Source organism: Rhodofomes roseus, assembly GCF_022264815.1.
Source record: "Rhodofomes roseus strain CIRM-BRFM 1785 chromosome Unknown C8Q71scaffold_31, whole genome shotgun sequence".
Taxonomy (NCBI): domain Eukaryota; kingdom Fungi; phylum Basidiomycota; class Agaricomycetes; order Polyporales; family Fomitopsidaceae; genus Rhodofomes; species Rhodofomes roseus.
Window position 1 is genome coordinate 379966 of NW_025952987.1, and position 23524 is coordinate 403489.

General features: G+C 59.4%; 6 protein-coding genes across 6 annotated transcripts; 3 read left to right on the top strand and 3 right to left on the bottom strand.

Annotated features, from left to right (window-relative positions):
* Positions 1 to 231: 231 nt before the first annotated feature.
* Positions 232 to 5769, bottom strand: C8Q71DRAFT_862541 (uncharacterized protein; the record flags this gene model as incomplete). Its single annotated transcript, XM_047928040.1, has 2 exons — positions 232 to 1922; positions 2940 to 5769. The coding sequence occupies 2 exons, from the start codon at positions 5767 to 5769 to the stop codon at positions 232 to 234; spliced, it is 4521 nt and encodes a 1506-aa protein (XP_047773839.1).
* A 470-nt stretch (positions 5770 to 6239) lies between these two features.
* Positions 6240 to 7772, bottom strand: C8Q71DRAFT_727504 (uncharacterized protein; the record flags this gene model as incomplete). The annotated part of the gene is made up of 6 exons (XM_047921858.1): positions 6240 to 6283; positions 6423 to 6614; positions 6738 to 6841; positions 6899 to 7027; positions 7081 to 7487; positions 7539 to 7772. The coding sequence occupies 6 exons, from the start codon at positions 7770 to 7772 to the stop codon at positions 6240 to 6242; spliced, it is 1110 nt and encodes a 369-aa protein (XP_047773840.1).
* A 569-nt stretch (positions 7773 to 8341) lies between these two features.
* Positions 8342 to 9253, top strand: C8Q71DRAFT_862543 (uncharacterized protein; the record flags this gene model as incomplete). The annotated part of the gene is made up of 4 exons (XM_047928041.1): positions 8342 to 8456; positions 8508 to 8552; positions 8609 to 9071; positions 9127 to 9253. 4 exons carry the CDS (start codon positions 8342 to 8344, stop codon positions 9251 to 9253), a joined length of 750 nt encoding a protein of 249 aa, XP_047773841.1.
* A 1560-nt stretch (positions 9254 to 10813) lies between these two features.
* On the top strand, positions 10814 to 12984 carry C8Q71DRAFT_862544 (uncharacterized protein; the record flags this gene model as incomplete). The annotated part of the gene is made up of 4 exons (XM_047928042.1): positions 10814 to 12029; positions 12085 to 12806; positions 12869 to 12886; positions 12946 to 12984. 4 exons carry the CDS (start codon positions 10814 to 10816, stop codon positions 12982 to 12984), a joined length of 1995 nt encoding a protein of 664 aa, XP_047773842.1.
* Positions 12985 to 13193: 209 nt separating this feature from the next.
* C8Q71DRAFT_911347 (uncharacterized protein) lies at positions 13194 to 13992 on the bottom strand (the record flags this gene model as incomplete). Its single annotated transcript, XM_047929128.1, has 2 exons — positions 13194 to 13781; positions 13837 to 13992. The coding sequence occupies 2 exons, from the start codon at positions 13990 to 13992 to the stop codon at positions 13296 to 13298; spliced, it is 642 nt and encodes a 213-aa protein (XP_047773843.1). The 3' UTR covers positions 13194 to 13295.
* Positions 13993 to 20634: 6642 nt separating this feature from the next.
* C8Q71DRAFT_862547 (uncharacterized protein) lies at positions 20635 to 23403 on the top strand (the record flags this gene model as incomplete). The annotated part of the gene is made up of 1 exon (XM_047928043.1): positions 20635 to 23403. The coding sequence occupies one exon, from the start codon at positions 20635 to 20637 to the stop codon at positions 23401 to 23403; it is 2769 nt and encodes a 922-aa protein (XP_047773844.1).
* Between the last annotated feature and the right edge of the window lie 121 nt (positions 23404 to 23524).

Consider the following 23524-nt stretch of genomic DNA (forward strand, 5'->3'; position numbering starts at 1 on the left):
CCCTTCTGCGTATTATGATGGTCAGTGCTTTGCTAGTGGCTCGCTCGCGTCTCTGCCACTGGGCCGTGATGTTGTAGCTATACTATGAATTTATCGTCCACTTTGTCCCGCAGACCGTATTCCCGAGCAAATATCAACAATGTATTGTGCATTAACAAGAAGGTACAGTAAATATGACGGTCTAGTCTATGGACATTACCTCAAAACGCGAAGACCTCAAGATGGACCAGCCTACTTGTGGGTCTTAGCTGCCTGCGATTTCATCGACCCTGCACCTCCTCGCTTCTTCTTTTCCATCACTCCCGTCTCCGCACTCGCTGGCAGCTCCTTCCTCTTGCTTGGCCTAACAGGAGACTCGTCACGGCGTGGTGGTGCGCGGCGTTCACGCTTGGGCCGACTCCGACCGTCACCATTGCCATCTGTAATAACTTCAGGTACTGTCGCTGAAGATGCTGTCTCCACGGCTCCCGACGTAGAGGCGCCCTTTGAGGCCAATGAATCATCGCTTCCACTCGGTACGTTCGAACCCGGCTGGACATGCTGAGCGGAAAACGCGGGTGGCGGGGACGACGTGGACACAGCCTCCGGCAGCGTGGAAGTCGGAGACGTAGAGGGCGCGCTCACTGCTTCAACTAGCGGTTCCCGCCTCTGCGACGCGGAAGTCTCAGCAGCGTGCTGCGTAGCTGAAGCGAGCGTCAAGGCCTGACAATCAGCCGGCCGTGCAACCTCCGGTGCCGAGCTTGAATCGTTCATGGCCATAGGTGGCGTGCCCATCGCCCCCTGTACCGCCCTGTTCGACGAAGATGCAGGTGTAGTCCCGGGTGCGACGCTCGAACGAGGCAGTGCCTGCGATGGTCCGGAGACTGATGGAGATGAAGATTGAGCTGTTGGGAATGAAGGTGCGCCAGGTTCTGCGACACCTATGGGCATTACACCGGCAGACGTGCTTGGCCCTCGTGCAGGCACGTATGGCCCGGAAGTCATGGGCTGAGACTGTAGCGGGACGGGGTTCCAGGGGTTGTGTACCGGCGGGAAGTTGAAGGTGGGATGAGTGAAGTTCGTAGATGAGGAGGGGAAATTCGTAGACGGAGTCAGATGATTTGCCGTCAACGAAGTGCCGTTCGAGAAGGAGGATGGGACATCCTGCGGGACCGGCATTACCATAGACGACATACCGGGCTCGTGCATGAAGAACGGTGGCGCCGTTGGGTTCAAGTCCGTCCAGTTGGCGTTCTGAAAACGGCCATCTAGCTGTTCACCACCACCAGTGGGCCATGAAGCCATCGGCGCCTGAGCGGCCAAGGCAGAGAATTGGGGCGCGGATGGTATAGTGTGGGCGTTCAGAAGGTTGACGGAACCCGGGTTCATGTCGAAGTACTGATCGGCAATGGCGGTATAGTCGATGTCGTCTGCGTCGTCACGCGAGAGCATGTCGGACAGAGAGAGGCTAGGCACAGATGGCATATGAGGCACAGCCATCATGTCACCAGACGACGACGACGACGACGACAACGAGGGGGGATGGGATGTACTGTCCGGAGCGGCCACCGGAGTCGCGGGCAATGTAGGAGCAGCTACCAGAGTCGTGGGCAATGCAGGAGTGGCCACCGGAGTCACGGCTGTAGGAGCGGCCACCAGAGTCGCGGGCGTAGGAGCGGTCGCCAGAGTCGCGGGCGTAGGAGCGGCCGCCAAAGTCGCGGGCAACGTAGGAGCGGGCTGCTCCTCTCGGCTTGCGATGGTAGGAGCGGCCTGTTCCTCTCCGCTCGGCGTAACAGGCAACAAAGGAGCGGCTGCCTGCCCCTCTCCGCTGGATGCACCAAGTGTAAGAGTTCGTGGGCTTGGAACCCTTGATTGGGGGGCCGGGCTGCCCGTGAACTTGACGTTTGGTGGTCGCGGCGCGACCGGGGAGAATGTCGTGAGGTCTAGACGTCGTTAGCGAGGCGAGGAGCTCCCGCTATAGTCGTAGCCGGGCGAGGAGCCTAGCTGTGGCGTGGTGTGTCCTAGGTCGGGCGAGGAGCCTGGCCGAGGGCGTGTCCTAGACGAGGCGAGGAGCCGTGTCGAGGGGGAGTCCTGGACGCAGGCGAGGAGCCTTGTCTAGGATTGGTCCTAGGCGTGGCGAGGAGCGCAGGCCGAGAAGGACTGAACGTACTCGGATGGCGCGGGGTTCGCACACAGACGATGTGGTAGTTCAGGTGTAAGAATAGATTACTTCCCAATTAGGAAGGCAGATGGCTAAGTATGGACAATCTAATCTAATCTACACTATACAGTTCATAATCTTATCTACTAGGGCAGGCATAGTATTGCCTACCCGTCACAGAGCCCCCCATTATGAAGTGTGTAGTGTGAAGGTGAGGGGACAAATGAGTGCAGATAGAAGAAGTAAATGTGAGTGTAGAATAGAGGGTGAAAAAGGAACAAGAGATAAGAAAAAAAAATTTCGGCAGTAAACTGCGGCTCCGCTACGCAGAGGCTGAGCTGTCCCGCATGCACCACATCCGAGCATCCATCCCTGTCGTGCATCAGACAAGACGCACAGGCAACCGTCGGCGACGCTCTCGCATGCTCAGCTAGATCCCCGCATGCTCCACTAACCTCCCTTGCCCGTAGCAGCCTTGCCCTCTTCCCTACACAGAGGACGTGCTCTCCTGCTTGTACAGCGTCCCGAGCTATCATCCTCGCGAAGGGTCTGCACATCCCTTGGGCTAGGGTCGGCTAGGCCCTGGCATAGCTGCCCTAGGACCCTATCCTCCCCTACCCCCCCTACTGCCCCCCAATCTCGAGTCGGAAGGATCCGGTCGGTGAGTTTCGGCTCGGGATTCTCGTGACAAAGGTAGTGAGGGTAGAGGAGAGGAGTTAAGGGTGGGTGGGCTGGGACAAGACAGAGGTGTTGGGAGTGCTGCCCCCCAGGATTCAGACAAGGCGTGGAGATCACACACTTGCCGAAACCTGAGGTTTCCGCAGGAAGCTGCTCCAGAACTGCGCGAGGTTTTCGCGTCGCGGAGGGAGACTAGAGGGCTCCACATTGGCAGGTAGGCTGATTGCTTGGGAAGGCGGGGAGCTGTGCATATCTGTCGAGACCGAGGGCGAACAAGCGGAGGGCGGACAGGCGTCGAGCATACCCGGCATCAATGGCGAGGGAGGGGAGTGTCTCCCACACGAACCGTCATGGCGGTTAGTACTCGCGACGGGGAGTGTGCTGCTCGGGTGACTCGACGTGTTTGCCTGCACGGATCGCAAGCTGGCTTCGAACTCTTGGCCCGTGCGCACCGGGGCTGGCCAATGTTCGCGCGGCGTAGCGTTGCCGTTGGGCCGGTTCTGGCGCGGCGCGCCGGAGGAGCGCGTCTCGCAAGAAGCTTCACCTGAAGGTTGAGCAACTTCACGCTGGGCGCGGGCGCAGCGATCCTTGCGTGGCGCATCAGTTGGGGCCGGCCGACCGTGAGGAGAGCGGAAGGATCGCTCGTCCCCGCAGTCAATCAGAGGAAGTGTGCACGCGCGCGCTTGCCGGTCGGACACAGCGATTTGCACGCCGTTCGAAAGCAAGTGCGAGGAAGGGCGCGAGCGCGAGCACGTGGGCAATGGAGGGTGGTGGGCATGCTCTGAGGGAGCGCGCGCGTCGTTTGCAGGCACTGGTCTGCGAGTCGAGGTGGAGCCGGCCGCGTCGAGGGAGGGGGCATAAACACGGGCTTGCTTGCCTTTGCGTGCTGAGGTGGCGGATGAGGAGAGGCTACCGAGCGCGCGTTGATCTCGCTCAGCTCGGCAGCCCTCCCGTAGGTCGCCCGAGACCGACTTCTCGCGGGTGGTCAAGGGCGGGCGACATGCACGTTCGGCGGGCACGCTTGAGCCATGCGAGGGAAGACGGTGCGCGGGACGGGTGCTCACCGCATCCGTGCCTTCTCGTATACCCGTCGCCCCAGCATCTCTCCTTGTTGAGGATGCGCAAACGGGCCCCCCAGACGAACGGGCCGGGGCGGTTTGCGGACTAGCAGGCGTGTATTCCGTTGAATGCGCAGCGTCGCGCACCCTCACGGCTTGCGCAACGACCGGGCCTTCTAGCGCGTGGTGTGCGTGTACTCGAGCACGGGCGGGCGATTGCTCGCACTGTGCGTGGGCTGGTGCTGGTTCGCGAGTCGCGCCGTCGACTGTCCGCTCGTTGTCGCGTGAAGCGTGGGCGCGGAGGCGCTGTTCTAGCTCTCCTGTGGCAGCTGTACAGTAACGAGGGGTGCGGTGCGATTGCACACCCTCGTCGCTGTCTCGATTATCGCGTGACGGCGGGGCTTGACCTGCCGCGCAGTCGAGGGGGCGCGAGTGAGGTGGAGGTCGGTGTGCGCGCTCAACGGGTGTACGCGTGTCGGATGAGTGGCGAGGGTGCGACGCAGAGGTGGGCCCCGCCAGGCCGCGAGACGACGGCGCGTCGGCGCGGGGATCGCGCGTCGGCTGGGGCGCGTCGACTGGAGGGATGGACGCGCGGTGTGCACGCGGGGGAGCCGGCGTTAGAGGGACGGGTGCGCTGGGCCAGCGATCCGGTGACCACCTTGCCTGATGTGCTCTCCAAGCTGCCTCGGCAGCTTGGTTCTTGCGCTCGTGGTGCGCGCGTACCTCGACTCGCGCGCGCGAGCGCGGTGAGAGAGCGCCGTCGGCGGACGGATGCTCGGGCGATGGAGCATCGAGCGGGAAAGGACGAGCGGGCGAGTTGTCACGTTGCGCGAGAGCGCGTTCTCGTTGACGTTGCTCGAACGCCTGGGCTTGAGCCGCGAAGTACGCGTGCACCTCGGCTCGCCCCTGCGAGCACGGCGAGAGGGCACGCGTGGCTGGCTTGGGTGGTGGTGCGCCAAGCGACGATGCAGGCGCGGCGCGCGAAGGCGCGTCGGGTGAGGAGGAGGGAACCGCAGAGAGTGCGCTGCGCGTGACGAGCGCGAGCGCGTCGATCGGGAGCAGGTACGCAGGGGGTACGCGTGGACAGGGTGGAGAGGAGAGCCTAGCAGGCGAAGGGACGTGGGTACTCACCAATGCTCCCATGCCCGCTCGACCTCGACCTCTCTCCGTCGTTCGCCCAGCTGACCCCTCTCCGGGCAGCTCCTCCGGCGGTCCTCCGCGGAGGTTCGTACTCGCGGCGCGTGGCGCCCCCGTCCGGTGCCCCGGGAGGTTCGTGCGCGCAGTTTGCGCGGCGGCTTCGCGCTCGCGTTCAGAACGGAACGCGCGCGTCCGGGCCTCCTCGTACCAGCGCGGCGAGACCGCGCGTGTCGACGGCGTGTCGCGTTGCGCATGGGCGCGGGCCGTCTCGTTGCGCGTCGCGCTGCGGGGCGGTCGGTCGTCTTCGCGTTGGGAGCGCGCGTGCGCGCGCGGGTCGTCGCTCGGGTCGTGAGCTGGGGCCGGTCGGCTGCGAGGAGAGCGGAGCCGTCGCTCGTCCTCGCAGTCCGGTTGGCGCGTCGAGCAGGCGGCGGGGCGCGAGAGAGGCGGAGGGGGGAGGTCGCGGTGAGGGTCAACGCGACGGTCGAGCGCCGAGGGCCGCGCGTCCACCGCGCTCGGGCGCTCGTGCGATCGCGCGGTTCCCACGGGCCTCCGAATGGGCGTAGAGGGCGCGGCGGGTGCAGGCGAGTCGCGGGGAGTGGCGGAAGGAGGTGGCAGGTAGCCTCGAGGCGCGGTCGTCGAGGAGAGGGTGCTGGCACCGAGCGCGCGCGCGCTCTTCGACGACGACGCGTGCTTGAGCTGCCGAATAGGTGACAGGGCGTCCCAATGGGATCGCGAGAGCCACGTCGTTGAAGGCATTCAAGTTAGGATGAATATAGAACAGTTAGAATGAGAATAGACAAGGTCTAAATATACGAGGGAGTTCACAGGGCAGTGGACCGGTCCCCTGAGTGTCCACCAATGTAAGAGTTCGTGGGCTTGGAACCCTTGATTGGGGGGCCGGGCTGCCCGTGAACTTGACGTTTGGTGGTCGCGGCGCGACCGGGGAGAATGTCGTGAGGTCTAGACGTCGTTAGCGAGGCGAGGAGCTCCCGCTATAGTCGTAGCCGGGCGAGGAGCCTAGCTGTGGCGTGGTGTGTCCTAGGTCGGGCGAGGAGCCTGGCCGAGGGCGTGTCCTAGACGAGGCGAGGAGCCGTGTCGAGGGGGAGTCCTGGACGCAGGCGAGGAGCCTTGTCTAGGATTGGTCCTAGGCGTGGCGAGGAGCGCAGGCCGAGAAGGACTGAACGTACTCGGATGGCGCGGGGTTCGCACACAGACGATGTGGTAGTTCAGGTGTAAGAATAGATTACTTCCCAATTAGGAAGGCAGATGGCTAAGTATGGACAATCTAATCTAATCTACACTATACAGTTCATAATCTTATCTACTAGGGCAGGCATAGTATTGCCTACCCGTCACACCAAGAGCCGCGGGTGATGTAGGTGCGATCTGTCCCTCTCGGCTTGACGCACCAGCGGTAGCAGGTGCTGTAAGAGCTGTCTGCTCCTCTCGGCTTGACAGACCAGTGGATGCGGGCGACGTAGCAGCGGGCTGTTCCTCTCGGCTCGACAGTGCACTGACGGGTGTGGCGTTTGCGGGTGGCAACTGCTCCGAGCTTTGAACATGCTCCGACTGGGTGCTGCTCGTTGCAGGCGTTGCGGGGACTGCGGGAGCAGCCGTTGGATCAGGCGTCCTTGTGCTTTGCCTCGACGTTCTTTGGGAGCGGGCAGTCGCTGCGCGACAAGGTAAGCAAACAACACATTTCGTCTCCTGCTCATACGACTCACCTATCTCTTCTTTGACATACTCTATGAAGGGCTTGAGGAATTGTCCAACGAAACTGTTCAATCTGCCAATGTGGTGCTCGGGGTCATCCCCTTCTTGATGAACACTGCACGTGGGAGTGTAAGTCAAACACATAGAAGTGACACGAATTAATGATGCTCACGCCATGCTCTCAACTTCACCATCGGAACCGGGCATCTCACCAGCAGCCAAGATCAAGAAATACCAGCCGGTCCGGCGTTGCAGCTCCTGCAGAATCTGCCGGAAGATTGCAGGCATGTCGTCGAGCACGCTTCGAGCGGAAAAGTCAGTTCAACACGTGCAAATCGGACGGGATGTACGTACGCTTGACAGAACACAGCGTTAATGGCCTGCTCGTCGGTGACCTCTGTGGCTATGTCAGCCGGCGAGGCGCCTTCGGACGCGCCTCGCTTCCCCTGGGTCCCTGTCATCGCCCGAAGAGCATTGATCTCCTCGCGAATCTCTTCCTTCAGCTCCTCATCCTCTCCATCGTACACCTCCTTCGTGACCCGCTTAATGACCTCAAGCCGCTCATCTTTCGGAACGACACGCCCCGACAACTCCTCCTGCACCCGCGGCTTGATACGCTCCTCGTAGTACTTGCGAGAATAGACCTCGGTATCCTTCAAGTTGCGTCGGTTTTTCGGCTTGAACAGGTTCAGGTTCACGTGTGCTGCCTTCGCCTTACGAGTCTGCTGACAATTCTGGTTATTGAACCAGTTGTAGATTTTCTGCGCGTGATCGTCAAGGGACTGCGTGCTGCCCTTGCAGTGTGCACATACCTTCTTACGCTCCTTGATGGCCTGCTGCAAGCGCGTGTTCTGTTCTTCTGATAACTCTTCGGAGTCGACATCGGGAAGGACCCTCGGTTTCTCTGGGAACTTTAGGAACCATTCGCGATTGACATCTGGCCAGAATCGATGGAGGGTGTGCGAGAGCTGAAACGATCGGAAGGACTCGAGTTTGGACTGCAAGAAGTCCAGTTCTGCGTCGTTTGTCCAGCGGCGTGCGGGCATTAAGGTACGTCGGAGCTCTGTCTGCAGCGACAAATTCTCATATATCTCCTAGGATATTTATTGCAGCATCTGCGACGGTTCGACTGCGCCTAGTTGCCGAAGCGCAAAAAGGAAATTTCCGGTACGATCCCTCTCCAACGTCGGTCGCAACCCAAACTGGATGTGCGCCACACGCCATGTTGCGCCCTGCGCCGCCCATCACGCAGTGCCCGGCTGTTCAAGATACGAATCTGAGTGCGGGAGCAATACTCATATGGTGGCTCCACAGGTTTTTCATCAGAACCACGGACGAAGTCGCTTGCGGCTTGCGACCCTAAAATCTGTCGCATGTTCCACATGGACTACCCGATAGCCATGCATGGGACTTGCGCAAGGACCGGTGAGTATGCGAGTTCGCCGGCGTCATCCCGACAACCCCATTCTGATGCTCTGTCGTAATTGGCTGCCACGCGGACCTTGACGGGCTCAATGTATAAATGAGCCGAGATCCCAGACCTCAGGCCCCATCCAGTGGGATCCTCTCCCATATCTCCCCGTCCCCCCGCTAGGTCGTCCACGTCGACGTCACCATGAGAGACGGGAAGCAGACCGACAAGTCCGCCGCTCCCGATGGCCAGCAGCGGTTCAGCATCAGCCAGCTTCAGCAACTGGTGGAGGCTCTTCAGCTCGCATCTGAGCAAGAAGGTAAGTTTCATTTGGCTATCTCTTTATTCAGGCAACTCAAGATGTCTATAGCAGAACGTCAGATGTGGCGAGACGTCGAGGATCCCGGTCACCCCAGTAAGTGTTCTTGATTGTCCGGTACATGTCTAACTCATTGTTCGCAGTGGCGTCAGGCCCTTCAGCCCCAGCAACGGAAACTAGGGCTCAGGGCGCGGGAGCTAGCGCTCGGGGTGTGGGAGCTGGCACTCGGGGTGCGGGAGCTGGCACTCGGGACTCGGGGGCTGGCGCTCAGGGTGCGGGAACCGTTGCTCAGAGTGCAGGAACTGTTGCTCCGCAAACGGGATACATCGCGCAGGCCGGGCACGACGGTTACCCGATTTCGGCGGACTATGCGCCTCCCGCTCGTCCGTCCTCCCCGCGGCCGCCCACCGGTCGTTGGGGCACCCATCCCGGCGTAGCTACCTCTCAGGCTGTTGTCGGCAATGACGATAATGGGGCTGGACGCTGCGGCGGCTGCTGTGACAACTGCGGCTGTTACAACCGCGCTTCTGAGGACGCTGATCCTGGGAACAACGCCGGCGGGCTAAGATGGTATTGTATCACCAAAGGGAAAGCGATCGGCGTGTTTCCCGACTGGTAATGAATGTCCCGTGTTCATGAACTGCAGTACGCTAACAAGATCTTTGTCTAGGGCAATGGTCGGCCCTCTGACTCTCAATGTGTCTGGCTCGCTGCAAAGACGGCACGCGACGTTCGGTGCTGCACTAACGTCGTTTATCAACGCAGTGAACAGAGGCGACGTTGCCGTTATCATGTAGACTGTTTTGACGGCCGGATCAGTGGTGCCTCGATCTACTCCACTATACCCCACATTGTCATGCGTCCCCTGATCCTCGTGTCGCGCTCGTCTGCATATGTATCATCACCCTCTATGTACAGCTGTGTATGACAGTAATCCCCACTCCAAATCTCTCTGTCCCGTCGCCGAGACCATACGTTCTTGTGATACCTCGTGTGCTTCGTATCAACATGGGCCGACGGGCGAAATACTTCACCGTCGCAGAGAAGCACGAAGCTAAGCGAATCCAGCAGGCGAAGTACAAAGCTAATCGGTACCGTCGTCTTTGGCACCCTGAGATATTCACCTTGCTAAGCTGCCTTGCAGCGGGAAGGCAGAGCGGCGTGTGCAGAACTGTGTGGAGAATCCAGCCAGCCACGGAAATCCTCCGAGCCCTCCTTTCCCAACGACGATAAAGGGGATACCTGCGGGTATTCTTTCGTATGCACGAAGGTCATTCCGCATCCTACCGGGACCGTCACTGTTATGGATGCGGTAGAGCGCATCAAGGCTGCGTACGCCAACGTATATAGGACTACCTTCGATAATCGCGACCCGCAGGCTTTCGTACCGCGTCCCTAGATTAATTAGTACATCTTGTATTCTTACTGTAATTACGTAGGCGCGCGCTCGCAGTCATCTCGCGCGCGTCCAGCAATTAGACGCCAGACCTTCTTGAACTCCTACCACACTCGTCCGTGTGCGATACCGCACCGTCCGAACCAGGAGGTAAGTCCCCAGCCGCACGAGCTCCTCGCTCCTCGGCGCACAGCGCGAGCTCCTCGCCGCTCTGAGGAGAAGCTCCTCGCTGTCTCCTACCCCAAGAGCGGCTCCTCGCCGTCTTGGCCTCCTGGGCTCCTCGCTGCAGGCACGCTTTCACCTCGCGGACCTCACCTCCGCGTACGTCCACGACTCCTCGTGTCTCGGCTCCTCGCCAAGACTCGACGACTCGTGCCACGCTAGCTCCTCGCTAGTGCACGTCGGTATACGTGTCGCGGCGGCTCCTCGCCAACCCGACCGTATATCTCAGGCCGGCTCCTCGCCAGCACACGACCTTCACGACCCACTTACGACTCGGTCGCGGAGCGACCACCAACGTTCGAGCCGCCAGGCAGCCCGTTCCCTCCCAGTGCGAGTAGACGAAACCTCCGTCTCTCACATTGGTGGACACTCAGGGGAACGGTCCACTGCCCCATCGGTTCGTAGGCCTTAACCTCTACGTCAGTCTCCCCTTCGACCCGCCGCTATGACCGCGCGCACCCCCGCGGCGGGCACCTCATTTCTCGGCGACGCCTCACGGCCATCTCGCCCCTCGTCAGCCCTCCCTTCGGGATCGGCTTCACCTTTCACACAAATCTCCGTTCCGACTCCCGAGGGGACGGCCCGAAGTAAAGTCGCATCTATAGAGGACGTAGAGGACTCGGGAGGATCCAGTAAGTTGCCCATTACTTCCTCCCTTCCCCCTCTAGACTGAGTGCGCGAAAGTCTCCGCTCCTCGGTCTCTCCCCATCCGGTCGCTCCCCTCAACTTCCCGCGGACGATGCTCGCCCCGGGGAGTCTCGACGACGATTCCTCCACGGGAGCTCAACCCTCGCGCGACCTCAAGCCGTCAACTTTCGTCGAGTCGCCTCGACCTCGACCGGCCGACGGCAGCTCGCAGACGGCGTTACCACCCGGATGGAGTGCCCGGCGGTCGCCTCCTATCACTCCTTCCCCCGCGGATTGGTTCTGCCCCGTGGAGGTCAACAACTCCGGAATGCCTGTCTACGTTCCCCAACCGGTGGCCACGTCGACTCCTTGGAAGTCGAACGATCCTTCCCATAACTCGGCCCCGTCGAACCCTTCGGTCTCGGTGGACGAAGCTATGCAAGCCGCTAAGGACGCAGTCGACAAGGTTCACCTCAAGGATCTAATGGATGGGACGGGTAGATTCAAGGTCCACCTTCGCAAGCCCGCTGAAGCTCAAGCTATTTTCAACGACCTCAACGCGCGGGACGCTCTAGGAAACTTCAGCACTCTATTCGAGGAAGCAAACGTCTTCATCGCTGAAGACCTGGATCCTCGTGATGTCATCGACGCCGCCGAATTCGAGCGAAAGCAAGCTCGTTATCGACTCAAGGCTCGAGCCATCTTGCGTATCAATTACATAGTGGAAGGGCTCGAGTCTTTAGTCAACCAGATGCTACGCCTGGAAGACGCTCACCGCCAATGGAAGACCGACCACGCCAATTCCCTCATGGGAGCCCTCCGGGCGTCCGCATCGCGGGGGCTGCTTTCAGACGCCTTCCGAGTCGTGCAGTACAGAGCGGCCAAGGCGATCACGCTGATCCACCAGCGACGCGCCCTTCACGACGGAGCAAACTACCCTGAGTCCGTCAAGTCTACCGCCTCGGATTTCAGCCAACACGTCCGATCCTCGAACTCCAAGCGTATGGTCATCGACAAGTGGCTCGACCACCCCGACATCTTCTCGAACCTGACGCCCGAATATCAAGCGGTCGTCTTGAGGCGTCTGGGAAACGCGGAAGGAATCGACTCGGAACTAACGAACTTGCAAATTCCGCCCGATCAACGGTTCAAATGGCCTCCGTCCTCTCTGCTTGTAACCCCCGTGGTACATGGAGCTTCCGTGTCGATGGCAGAGAGCGCGGGACCCCCCTCCCGGACGTCTTCGGCCGCGCGGGTCGAATCGGACCTAACCCGTGCGCTCTCCTCAGTCTCCTCCGAACCTTCCTCTCCCGCCAAAGCAGGAGGAAGTGTTCGATTCCCTCCTACTGTAGACACGCGTCCTCGCTTCTCGCATCGGACCAGTCTCGCGAACCCCGATTTCTCGCTTCCTCATGTGGTCGAAGATGTGGGAAGAAAGGTTCAATTCCAAGAACCTCCTCATCCTCGAAGAGATTCGAGGGCTCATGATTCTGGAGCTGCCGATCCTGAACCGCGTCCCTCCGAGCGAAGATCTTCCGCGCCCTGGCCGCGAGGGCATTCGGTCGCTCTCCCTGAATCTGCGGCTGCGCAAACAGTGCGCGACGCCGTCTTCCCGTCCTCTCGACTTTTGTCCGCTCCTCGACCATCTTCAGTACCTCAACCTCCGACGCTTGCCTCTCGACAGAGCTCTCCTCAACGGGATGCTCCGCCTCATTACGCTGGCCATTATTACGAACAAACGCGTCAGTTGGCTAGCGCGGACGGCAAGAGAACGTTCGTCTACGAATCTCGTACTTCCGGTCATTCCACGCATGGAGGAAATGTCCCTCCTGCGTCGAGTTTTCCGAATCGAAAAGACGAGAAACGCGGCGATTCCCGCCCACCGAGTACCTCGCACTCGAGTCAGTCCAGCCGGGGAAGAGAAGGTCCTCCACCCGGCGGCCCTCCCGGACCAAATGGTCCTCCAGGAGGCGGAGGGGACGGAGGAGGTGGAGGCGGAGGTGGAGGCGGAAATAGCGGAAACGACCACCCCTCCTCTAGGGATCCCTACGGACGACGACGCCCTGATCGGTTTTACGGTGGTCCGCCTGGAGGAGAGCCTCCTGGTGGAGGAGCTACCACATCGGAATCCTCTCCGGATAACCGGCCCACTATCATCATCCACCAGATCCCCGCGCCTAAGGAGGTTGGCCTCAGACTGGATCAGAAAATCACGAGAAATTCAATACCCGGATGGGACGGCAGTCACAAGACGATCCTCATCTACCTGCACAAGATGAATAACCTGGCCCGGAAGAACGACTCTATAGCGCGAGACCTTGGAGCGGCTGCCCCGGACAAATTCACTGGTCGTTGTGGGCGGTGCCCACGGGCTGAGGCCGGAACCGCCGGAAGATGGAGAGTCAGAGAGGCCGGGAACGTTAGCTGGGGAGACAAGCATCGGGCCGCGGCAATAGGCCACGACGGGACATCTTACGAAGTCATTCGAGCGCGTCACAAGTCAGATCTATTTAACTCCGCAAGCCGTTACATGCCAGGACGTACGGGTACCGGGGCGAACAAACCGGACGGAGGAAGATGCTACTCGTAAGGGTTCAGTCACGGATTAATTCCAACGGGGGAGGGATGTCTCGCGCGTCACATATGTCCTCTAGACGGCCCGAGATGGAGACTACTTCGCGCATCACAGACAGCTGGTCGATCCGGGCCTCAGCCAGGCCGCGGTGGAGGTGGCCGAGTTCGAGGCGGAGGACCTCTAAGGAACGGTCCGTTGCGGCGAGGACGCGGTCCCAGTTGTCGGTCGAACCGCGGAGGGAGGAGAGGCGGAGGGGAGGATCGTTATACGACGGAGGAGGAGGAGGTCGGGCTTCTTCCGCGGTGGCTTGCTCCCTCTGAAGCTGGTCCGGGGACCAGGGGATGGTCGCGTATAGGAGCGGCGCCTCGTTCTGCTCAGAGCGGAGGTTGAGGAACACGCGGTCCAGGTGCTCGATAAGCTCGCAGACCTCGGGGATACCGGACGGAAGGGGGACGCGGGCGTCGCCGTGAGCGGTCGCTAGGGCATACGACTCGAAGAGCATTCGCTGGGGCAATGCAGACGGGTCAGGAGGGATGAGGAGAGCGACGGGGCGGACGAACCACGAGCCAGCGGGCACCATGAGCCCACGCAAGCCAGGCAGTGGCGTGCTCCACGTCGAACCGGGGCTCGAACGTCCCTTCGTACCGGAGAACATCGACAAGACGGAGGTAGCGAGCGGAGTGCGACGAGGTGGTGGGGTTCGGGGGCTGCGCCATCGGTATAGGAACGAAGGCATGAGTGGGGAGAGAAGGGAGGGAGGGGGCAGACCCGGAGGGAAGGAGGGCGGGGCACGTGAGCTCGGCTGAAGGAGGATAAGTAGCGAGGCGGAGGGAGCGGGGGAGGACACGTAGGACCCACTCTCGGACGCGGACTAGGACTCGGACTCGGAGGCTCTCAACTCGGGCAGACGGCTCGGAAGGAACTCTCTATATTTCGCTCTCGTATAGACTTGTCTTCTCGACGATACACTCGTCCCATACACCTAATATCACTACCCATCCTTGACTAAAAGTCTACCCTTCCTCCTTACCCTGTACGGAGGGAGCCGAACTCAACAGCACACATCGTGCTGAGCGCTGGTGGCAACTTCTCGACTTCCCAACTCAGAAACTGTATTCGTCCGACTGGTGGAACCTTTACGAAGGCATCAAGCTCCAGTTCTTCACGCACAAGTTTGAAGTTTCTCTGCGAACTCAGTATGACGGTCAACGCTTCCGCCAACCCGGCCATGACAAAGAACTTCCTATGGATTTCGTAGACCGAAGGCTACTGTACCACCGTCATCTGACCAGCGCGTTGGAGAACCCGGCCTTCGAGATAGCGGCGGTGATGCAGAACGCTCCTCCCACATGGTCCACCGTCCTCTCGCTCGACTCCATCGAGACAGTCGCCGCCCTTATGTCTAAAGTAGCGGACAAGTCGGACGAGTTGATCGCTTTCGCGTCTATGGCCCCTGCTCGCACTTCGCAATACGAACAACTACTTCATCTTCCTGCATCGAAACCCGAGTCGCGGAACTTCTCCACGGCGCGACGCGCTTTCGCGGCGGATGGCTTACCTGGAAGTGCAGCTTCCGACCTCGATGAGGGAGACGACCCTTCTCTCGCTCCTGCGCCCGTGAACGAGAACGCCGTTCCGGTTGCAGCGAATGGAGATGCCGCACGCGAAGCCCTTGCTCTCAATATCCAGTCGAGGACTCCTTCGTCTCGTCCGACGAGAGGAGCGAGTCGTAGGCCGCCTCCAGCTGGTCACAAATACCCTCGAGACGATTCCGTCAAGAGCAAGCGCCCTCCCCCAGGAGATTGTCGAGTATGCGGTAGCCCCTTCCATTGGGATCGGGACTGTCCTCACTGGAACGAATACGACGTCGGACGGAGGGCTCTACTAATCAATTCTGAGTACGATTGCGACGACCAGGAGAACGAGGAGTACGAGGAGGCGTTTGTCGCCTATATCTGTAGTAACATGAGCAATGCCAGGTTGTCTAGCGCTTTGTGGGCGGATGTGCGCAGGGCTGAAGGGGAACAGCTCGAAGCTTCTTCAAGATTGAAGCGTTCCCTGAGAGTAGCTTGCGAGGACGTCGACAAAATCCCGTCGCGCCCTTTGCATCCTTTGCCGCTCGACCACCCGCATATCCTCGAGGAGATTGACTCTCCCAAACGAGATCATACCAGCTCTCTGGTTGATATGATTGCGGAAGCGTTATCAGTAGACGGCTCCTCTCATTACGAGAGCCACCCGGATCGCTTCGCTGGGACCGCGGCTGCGGTGGACGACCACGTCCCTGTTGCCCGCGCTCCTCCGAAGTCTAGCGAGCCTCTAATAGTTCCCCTGGCTAGAGTGCGCGATCCACCTGCTGGTCACTCGACAGTAGGAGTCGCGGCCTTGTCTTTTCCATTGCGTCTAGGGTGTTTGTCACACCCTACCGTAACCTGCCGAGCAGATTCGGGGGCCGACATCTCTTTGATCTCTCAAGAATACCTTGAATCGCTCCCGGCCGCCTCTCGCCCTAAGGTCAAGCAAGGACTCCGCATGAATTTATTCCAGTTGACTGGAGGGTTCCGCATATCGGGGTATATTCAGACACAAGTATACGTCGAGACGGAACAAGGTCATGTCCTTAAAATGACGGCCGAGTGTTACGTGGTTCCAGGGATGTCCGCTCCGCTACTCCTAGGAGAAGACTTCCACGTAAACTACGAGCTAAGCGTTACTCGCAGCGTTACGGAAGGTTCTGCTATCCGAGTAGGAAACACTGGGTATTCGATCCCCGCGTCCTCTTCAGTACGCAAGGACAGGCCCAGTCTCAAGGTGGTGGTCAGAGCGGCCGACTCCAGTTTTGTACGCGCAAAAACGCATCGTCGACGCCGAGCGGATCGTCATAGAGAACTCGTCAAAACCCAACGTCCTTCAGCATTAGCGGCACAAGATGTGCGAATAGCTCCGCACTCTTGTCGCCCGGTGCCTATTCGACTCCCTCTCGGCACCCAATCGCAATGGTTCATCGAAAAGACTGTACTCGGTCAATCGGACGGGACTTTCTTATTGACGACTCCTACTATGATCGATACCGGTCATTTGTACGTTCCAGTGACCAACCCCACGGACCGACCATATATGATCCGGGAGGGCGAGACGTTGGGTCTACTCCATGCACCCGAAGGATACTTCGCCGACTCCACTCCAGAGTTGCTAGCTCACGCAGCTTCGGTACAGACATTTATACGTGGAGCTTCCGATACCCTCCCTGCGGATGATAAGGCGTCGGGTTTGTCCGAAGACGTCGACGATCAATGGGGACCCAAGACCGCCGAGCTTCCCGACTTGGAAACCTACCCGTCTAGCGAGTTGGAAAAACTACTGGACATCGGCCCAGAATGGCCCGATGAGCAACGCGACCGACTTATTCGTATGCTACGCGTGAACCAAGCGGCCTTTGCCTTCGACGGACGGCTGGGTCAGAACCCCACCGAGGTCGAAATCAAACTCCAGCCGGACGCGCGGCCTGTATCCTTGCCCATGTATGCTGCGTCCCCAGCTAAACGAGAGGTTATCGACAAGCAACACGAAGCCTGGTTGAATCTCGACGTAATCGAGCCGTCGAATAGTCCTTGGGGGGCCCCCGTACTGATCGCCTACCGAAACGGTAAACCTCGATTATGCGTAGACTACCGACGTCTCAACGCTGTCACCGTACCGGACGAATTCCCTATTCCCAGACAAAACGAAATCCTCCAAGCTCTGTCCGGAGCGCAAGTGCTCACCTCTCTCGATGCCTTATCTGGATTCACGCAACTCATGGTCGCCGACAACGATCGAGAAAAGACTGCTTTCCGCACGCACCACGGGCTGTTCCAATTCAAACGATTACCTTTTGGATTGCGGAATGGTCCTTCCGCTTTTCAGCGTGTGATGCAAGGAGTTCTAGCCCCGTACCTTTGGTTGTTCTCTCTGGTGTACATCGACGATATCGTCGTGTATTCGCGGTCCTGGAACGAGCACATCGATCACCTAGACAAGGTCCTTAAAGCCGTTATCTCCTCTGGCATCACACTCTCCCCCCCTAAGTGTCACTTCGGATACACCTCAATCCTACTGCTTGGACAAAAGGTGTCGCGCTTGGGCTTCTCCACTCATCACGAGAAGGTACGGGCCGTTCAGGAATTAGCACGCCCCAAACGCGTACTCGACCTGCAAACGTTCCTCGGCATGACGGTCTACTTTTCCACTTACATCCCTTACTATTCCTTCATCGTCTCACCCCTGTTCGAGCTGTTGAAGAAGGATCATAAGTGGGAATGGACGGCCGAGTGCGAATCAGCATGGCAGCGTGCGAAGGACGTTCTCCAATCCGCACCGGTCCTGGCTCATGCTGCGGCCGGCAATCCATACCGGTTGTATACGGACGCCTCCGATATTGCTTTAGGAGCTTGCTTACAGCAAGTACAACCTATCCGAGTAGGCGATCTCAAAGGCACTCGAGCCTACGACCGGTTGAACAAAGCGTTCGGAGAAGGATCCGCCGTTCCCAGCCTCACCTCACGGATATCCAACAAATTCGACGATAGCCCCCCACCAGGGCAATGGGCCTCCACATTGGACGAAACGACCGTCCATGTGGAGAGGGTCATTGCTTATTGGAGTCGAACTTGTAAACCAGCCGAGCGGAATTACTCAGCGACCGAACGAGAGGCTCTAGCGGCGAAGGACGGTCTTGTCCGCTTCCAGCCTTTCATAGAAGGCGAACAGGTTACTCTAGTCACCGACCATGCAGCGCTCCAATGGGCCAGGACTTACGAGAACACCAATCGCAGACTAGCAGCCTGGGGGGCGGTGTTCGCGGCTTACCTGCCTAATCTCGACATCGTACACCGAGCGGGTCGAGTTCATTCTAACGTCGATCCTCTATCGCGACTCCCCAGAGAGCCTCCCGCTCACGATTCACCACTGTCCGACCCCTCGATTCCAATTGTTACTGACCAAGTCAAACCCGCGGCCGCCGAGTCTGCTGCAGAACGATCTCCGGCGGTGAAGATGGCAGCAGCCGCGACCATTATTCGCTCTTGGGAAGATGTCCTCGACGCCGCTCCAGCTTGGGGACCCTTCAGCAACTCCCCCGTCGACGACTCGGGCCTCGACGTGGGGGGCAACTACAAGTGGAGTGAAGAGGATACCCAGAGCATGATCGAAGCACCGATCTGCTCGGACCGCGAGGATACTCAGAGCATGATCGATTCTCCGATCTGCACAAGAGACCCGAACTACGACGAGGCCCGAGACGACGCCAACATTGGAGATAAGCTAGCAGCTCCAGTCTCTACGAGATTCAAGGAACACCGGCGCCCCCCAGTAGTGCCTACTAAGAAGAAACGAGACGGCATCGCGACCACGGAACAAGATCCCAAGCCGCCCGCTATCGCGACAACGAATCCGAGCACTCTCTACGGGCCGCCCGAAGATGTCTCGCTACCGACTGCTCTGATTGAGCTTAGTAACGAATATCGCGAGAAGTTCGCGAAGAGCTACGCCAAAGATGCTTTCTTCAAAATCAAGTGGATGAAGGCATCAGAACCAGGTCTACAGAAATTTGCGGGACAATGTTTCTTCACGGACGACTCAGGATTGTTATACATGCGGACGGGCTCGGACCCTGCCAGACTCTGCGTCCCTCGAGCTGAAGTATTCCCTCTCATTGCCAGGATTCACGACTCTCCTTATGAATCAGCACACGAAGGACCCGCCAAGCTAGCTATGCGCATCAACTCGAGGTTCTTCTGGCCTACCCTGCGGAAAGATGTCAAGGACTACGCCATGTCTTGTGACGTTTGTCAGAAGACGAAAGCCGACCACCGGGCGAAAGCTGGATTCCTGAGACCAAACCCGGTACCCGACCGACCGTTCGAATGGATTTCGTTCGACCTGATCACGGGCTTGCCGTGCTCGGACGGATTCGACGCCATATTCGTGGTGGTCGACCGATGCACGAAATATGCCCTTTTCGTTCCTTGTCAAGGGACTATGAATACGGTGGAATTCGCCCACCTATTCGTACTGCAAGTCATATTCCGCTTTGGTATCCCGGACCATATCATTAGCGATCGGGACGGCCGATGGATTTCTGAATTCTGGAGATCAGTCGCCGAAGAATTGAGAATTCACCTCTCCCTCTCGTCCTCCCATCATCCTCAGCACGACGGCCAAACGGAGATTGTTAACCAGCGATTGGAAACCATGCTGCGAGCCTACGTCCAAGGAGACCGACAAGGATGGTCCCAGTGGCTCCCAGCCCTCGCCCACGCGTACAACTCATCCGTTCACTCAACAACCGGGTATTCCCCTTACTTCCTGCTCTACGGATTCGAACCAAAAGGGTCGGCCGACTTCATAGGCGGCACTAACCGCTACGAGCAACGTCCGTTGCTTGTTAGCGAAAGAGCTACCGAGTTCGTCTTGAGTATGGAACTCCACCGACAAAGGGCTCGTGACGCTATCGCCATGGCTCAAGAACAAGCTGCTCGGACGTTCAATGAGGGCCGTCGCCCGGAAACCTTCCCAGTGGGCTCCCGCGTGCTAGTCAACCCGCACTCGCTGGAACTAGTCGACGTCAAGGGCACTGGAAAGAAGCTCGTACAGAAGATGTTGGGTCCTTTCCTGGTTCAGGAGCAAGTTAACCCCCTTGTGTACAAGCTCGCCATGCCCAACACCTATCCCATGAATCCGGTCATCAACATCGAGCACCTTCGCAGATACCAAGAATCCGACGGATCCGTAATGGGCGTGAATCGCCCCGTCCTGCCGGACCCACGCAACTCGGAGATCTTGGCTGCGGAAGAGTACGAAGTCGAACGCATCGTAGCGTGGAGAAGGAACAAGTCAAGAAGCAATCGCCTCGAGTTTCTTGTACGCTGGAAAGGATACAGTCCAGTATACGACACTTGGGAACCCGCCTCGCATCTCGCCAACGCGTACGAGATCCTTCGCGAATTCAAAGCGATCCATAACTTGACCCGCTAGCGCGAACGTTCGACCGTTCCCCTGTCTGACAATTAGACCCCGTATATAGCAACGACCCGTACTGTACAGTTAGAATTACTATAGTTATGCGAAGTTCCGATCGCGAGTAGTACGCGATCCGTGACGGAACACTCCCCACGTGACCGCGTCGCGGAGGTAGCTAGCTCAGCGCCTTTAGCGCGCGACCTCCTCCCTCTCTTACTACCATCCGCGAGTGTTCGAAAGCTCCGAACCTCTGCGCCTCCTCCAGACGGGTGTTCGACATTCCGAACTTCGTCTCGTTCTCTATCCTCTCCTTTGTGCTCCCTCAAGAGTGTTTGACTCCGAACCTCCTGAGCGTCGACATGTCCCGACCTTCGAGAGCGACTAGGGAACTGCCACGTTTCCGCTCCTCCCTATGGGTCCCTATGGACTACCAGGTCCTTCCCTTGAGGCCGCAAGTAAGGGATAAAAACTGGCCGCTGTATTCGGCTCACCGGGCGGTCCGTGCTATGGCTGCTCTGGAGGACGGGTCCTACGCCGTCTCACCCAACGCCGACTACGTCCCTTCCCCTCCGCCGGGCCCGCGGGACCACGAGGATGTTCTCTCAGATGGTAGGAGGGGTATATTCGAGCCGGGATTCCACCCGCAATATTGGAGCAGCGCCAGGGGCCATCTGCCCTTCATATACGAGATACCTCCTGGCGCGGAAGGAGTCGACCCTGCGTACGTCCTTCTGGATTGCAAGAGGAATGGACGGAGAGGTAACTTCCACATCCTCAACAACCAGAGTGGCAAGGGCAAGTCCGACTCGGACTTCATCATAGCTTTGACGGGCCTGTACGATGCGGAGCTCCTTCGGGCGGAGGGATTCCTCTCTAGAGATCGAGACCCGCCCAAGTCTCTGGTCCTCCGACCAGCGGACGTCAAGGAAGCTAGGTACCAGTTCGAGTACATCGACTCCAATCTCGAGACGGCCCGCAAGCATGTGGCGACGATCCAGCGCCATTTACTGGAGCTGAGGGCGTACGCGTACCGCTCCTACCTCCAGAAAGCGTTTGACGAAGGGCGTCTCGCTGCCCCATCTCCTAGCCTCGTCGGCGTCGGTTGTTGGGTTCGAGGGTCAGACGAAGACCTCATCAAGCGATTAGTATGGTTCGGTATCCCCGTCTGGTACTCCCGCCGTGAAGGTCCCGCAGCGTCTCAACTCCTCCTGCGGATCCATTCTGTCGATGGACGTTTGTCCAATGAACCCTGGGACGAGGAAGAGCACGGTCCTCCGCCCGAAAAAACGAAGAAGTCGTCGCGTCGCCAGAAGCAACGCGCCGCGGAATTCCTGTCCGCTGACGAAGATTCGGACTTCGACTGGGAGAAATCCCGTGGCCTTCGCCGACCCGCCCCGGTCGCCGGACCGTCTCTGCCCATGACGGTCCCCTCCGCTCGACCGCTAGCCGGTAGTCCTATTGCCGCGCTCACCTCCGTCGCAGAAGAGGAAGGATGGGTCAATCAGCCCGCCCCCGATCCTACCCCTCTTTCGTCGCCTCCGAGGTTGTCTTCTCCCCTGGGAAGGAGAATGGACGTTTCCCCTCCTCCCCGAGTCGATTCTCCGATGGTCCTTGGTTCTCCGCCTCCTTCGAAGCGGGTTGAGTCTGCGACGAAGCCTTCCCTCACCTCCTCGTCGGCCTCTTCGAGTCAGCTGGACCGGGGTAAGCGACGCGCTTCCCCGTCGTCACGACGGTCCCTCCTGCCTCCTCCAATCACTCCTCTTGCCCCTCCTTGTCGAACGTCTCCTTCGCGCTTGCCCGCTCGTCCCTCGCGTCCTCGCTCTCCTCCTCGTCGCGTGTCGCCTCCCCCGCCGCGTCGGGGACGTTCCCCCGCTCCATTGGAACGCGCCTCCCGGCGACGGTCCCGTTCTCCTTCCCCCCGCCGAGACCGTCTCGCGGAACGACAATCCGATCGCCGGCGATCGCCTCGGCGGCTGCATTTCTCCCCGGTCCGATACACCCCCCGCGGGATGAACCGTCCCCCTCCGGGTCAAAGGATTGACTTCGACGACCGCCGTCGATTCAATCGAAGGGAGGGGACGCCTCACGCGCCGACACGAGGGAGGGAAAGGAGCTCTGGGCCTAGTAGGCGTTCGCGAAGCCCCGCGTCGTCTACTGAGCAACGGGCCCCCACGAGACCCGCTACTCCCCCGCCATTGACGCCCTCGCTACCCCTCGAACAACGACTTGCGTCAGCTATTCCGGTTCCTCCCCGTCGATCCCTGCTGGATAGGCTGGAGCCCTCGAGCCTCCTTTCTCGACTGAATCCTCCAGAGATCCCTGTTCTGGAAGAAGGAGAACTGGGTCCCGATGAAAAGCGCTCAAAGACTTCGTTATTCGAACGCATGGGTCTACCCCTCGAGAGCCGGATCTCGGAAGCAACCCCCCACACGCTCCCGACTCCCCCGATGGCCCCAACCGTTGACGAGCTGCACACGGTCAGCCTACCCTCCGGAGTCCCTCTAAGGACCCGCCTTCCGCTGCACTCCGCCGCCGAGGTGGATGAATACCTCCACCATCCCTTCGAGCGTGACGGAAACGTGCCAGTCCTCCGGCTAAAGGGAGAAGACGAGCTGGGTCCCGCGCCGGTCTATCCTCAAGACGCGGGGACGCCGCTACCCTCTCCTCAACTCTTGCTAGCGGAGGGCGACGAAGGGTACCTGAGCACGATCACTTGGCTGCAAAATCGTGGACCCTGTCTTCTACGCCTGCAGAGGAAGCCGGAGGATTGGGTTCTGCGGAACCACCGTCAATGGAAGTCTAACCTCCGAGGTCCTCCTAACTTGGTGAGAGCTGCTAGGACCAATCCAGCTCGTCCCTTACCAGACGGCGCCATCGACCCGTTCCGGAACCCTCTCCCGAACGAAAGGGAGAACGAGATCTGGAGTTTGCGGACGTTCTTGTTAGGTTATGAGAGCATTTTGACCGTCCCTGGGGTGAACCTAGCGCCCGCGGAACCCTATAGGCGCCGGGATAAACCCTATAGACGCCCAAATTTAAACGGGCTGCACCAGGTACGGCTTTGGGGAGGCGGAGAGCAGGTGGGAGGGGTGGGTCCCGACATGAGCAATTATACCCCCTTCACCTAAGTCCAGGGGGGGTCAGCGTGCCCTCAGCTTGCCTTATATGGTAATTCCTTTTTGGGCCATTACCATATAAGGCAAGTGCTGACTTCGGGCCGCACCTACATGTCTCAGGGGATCTCGCGCG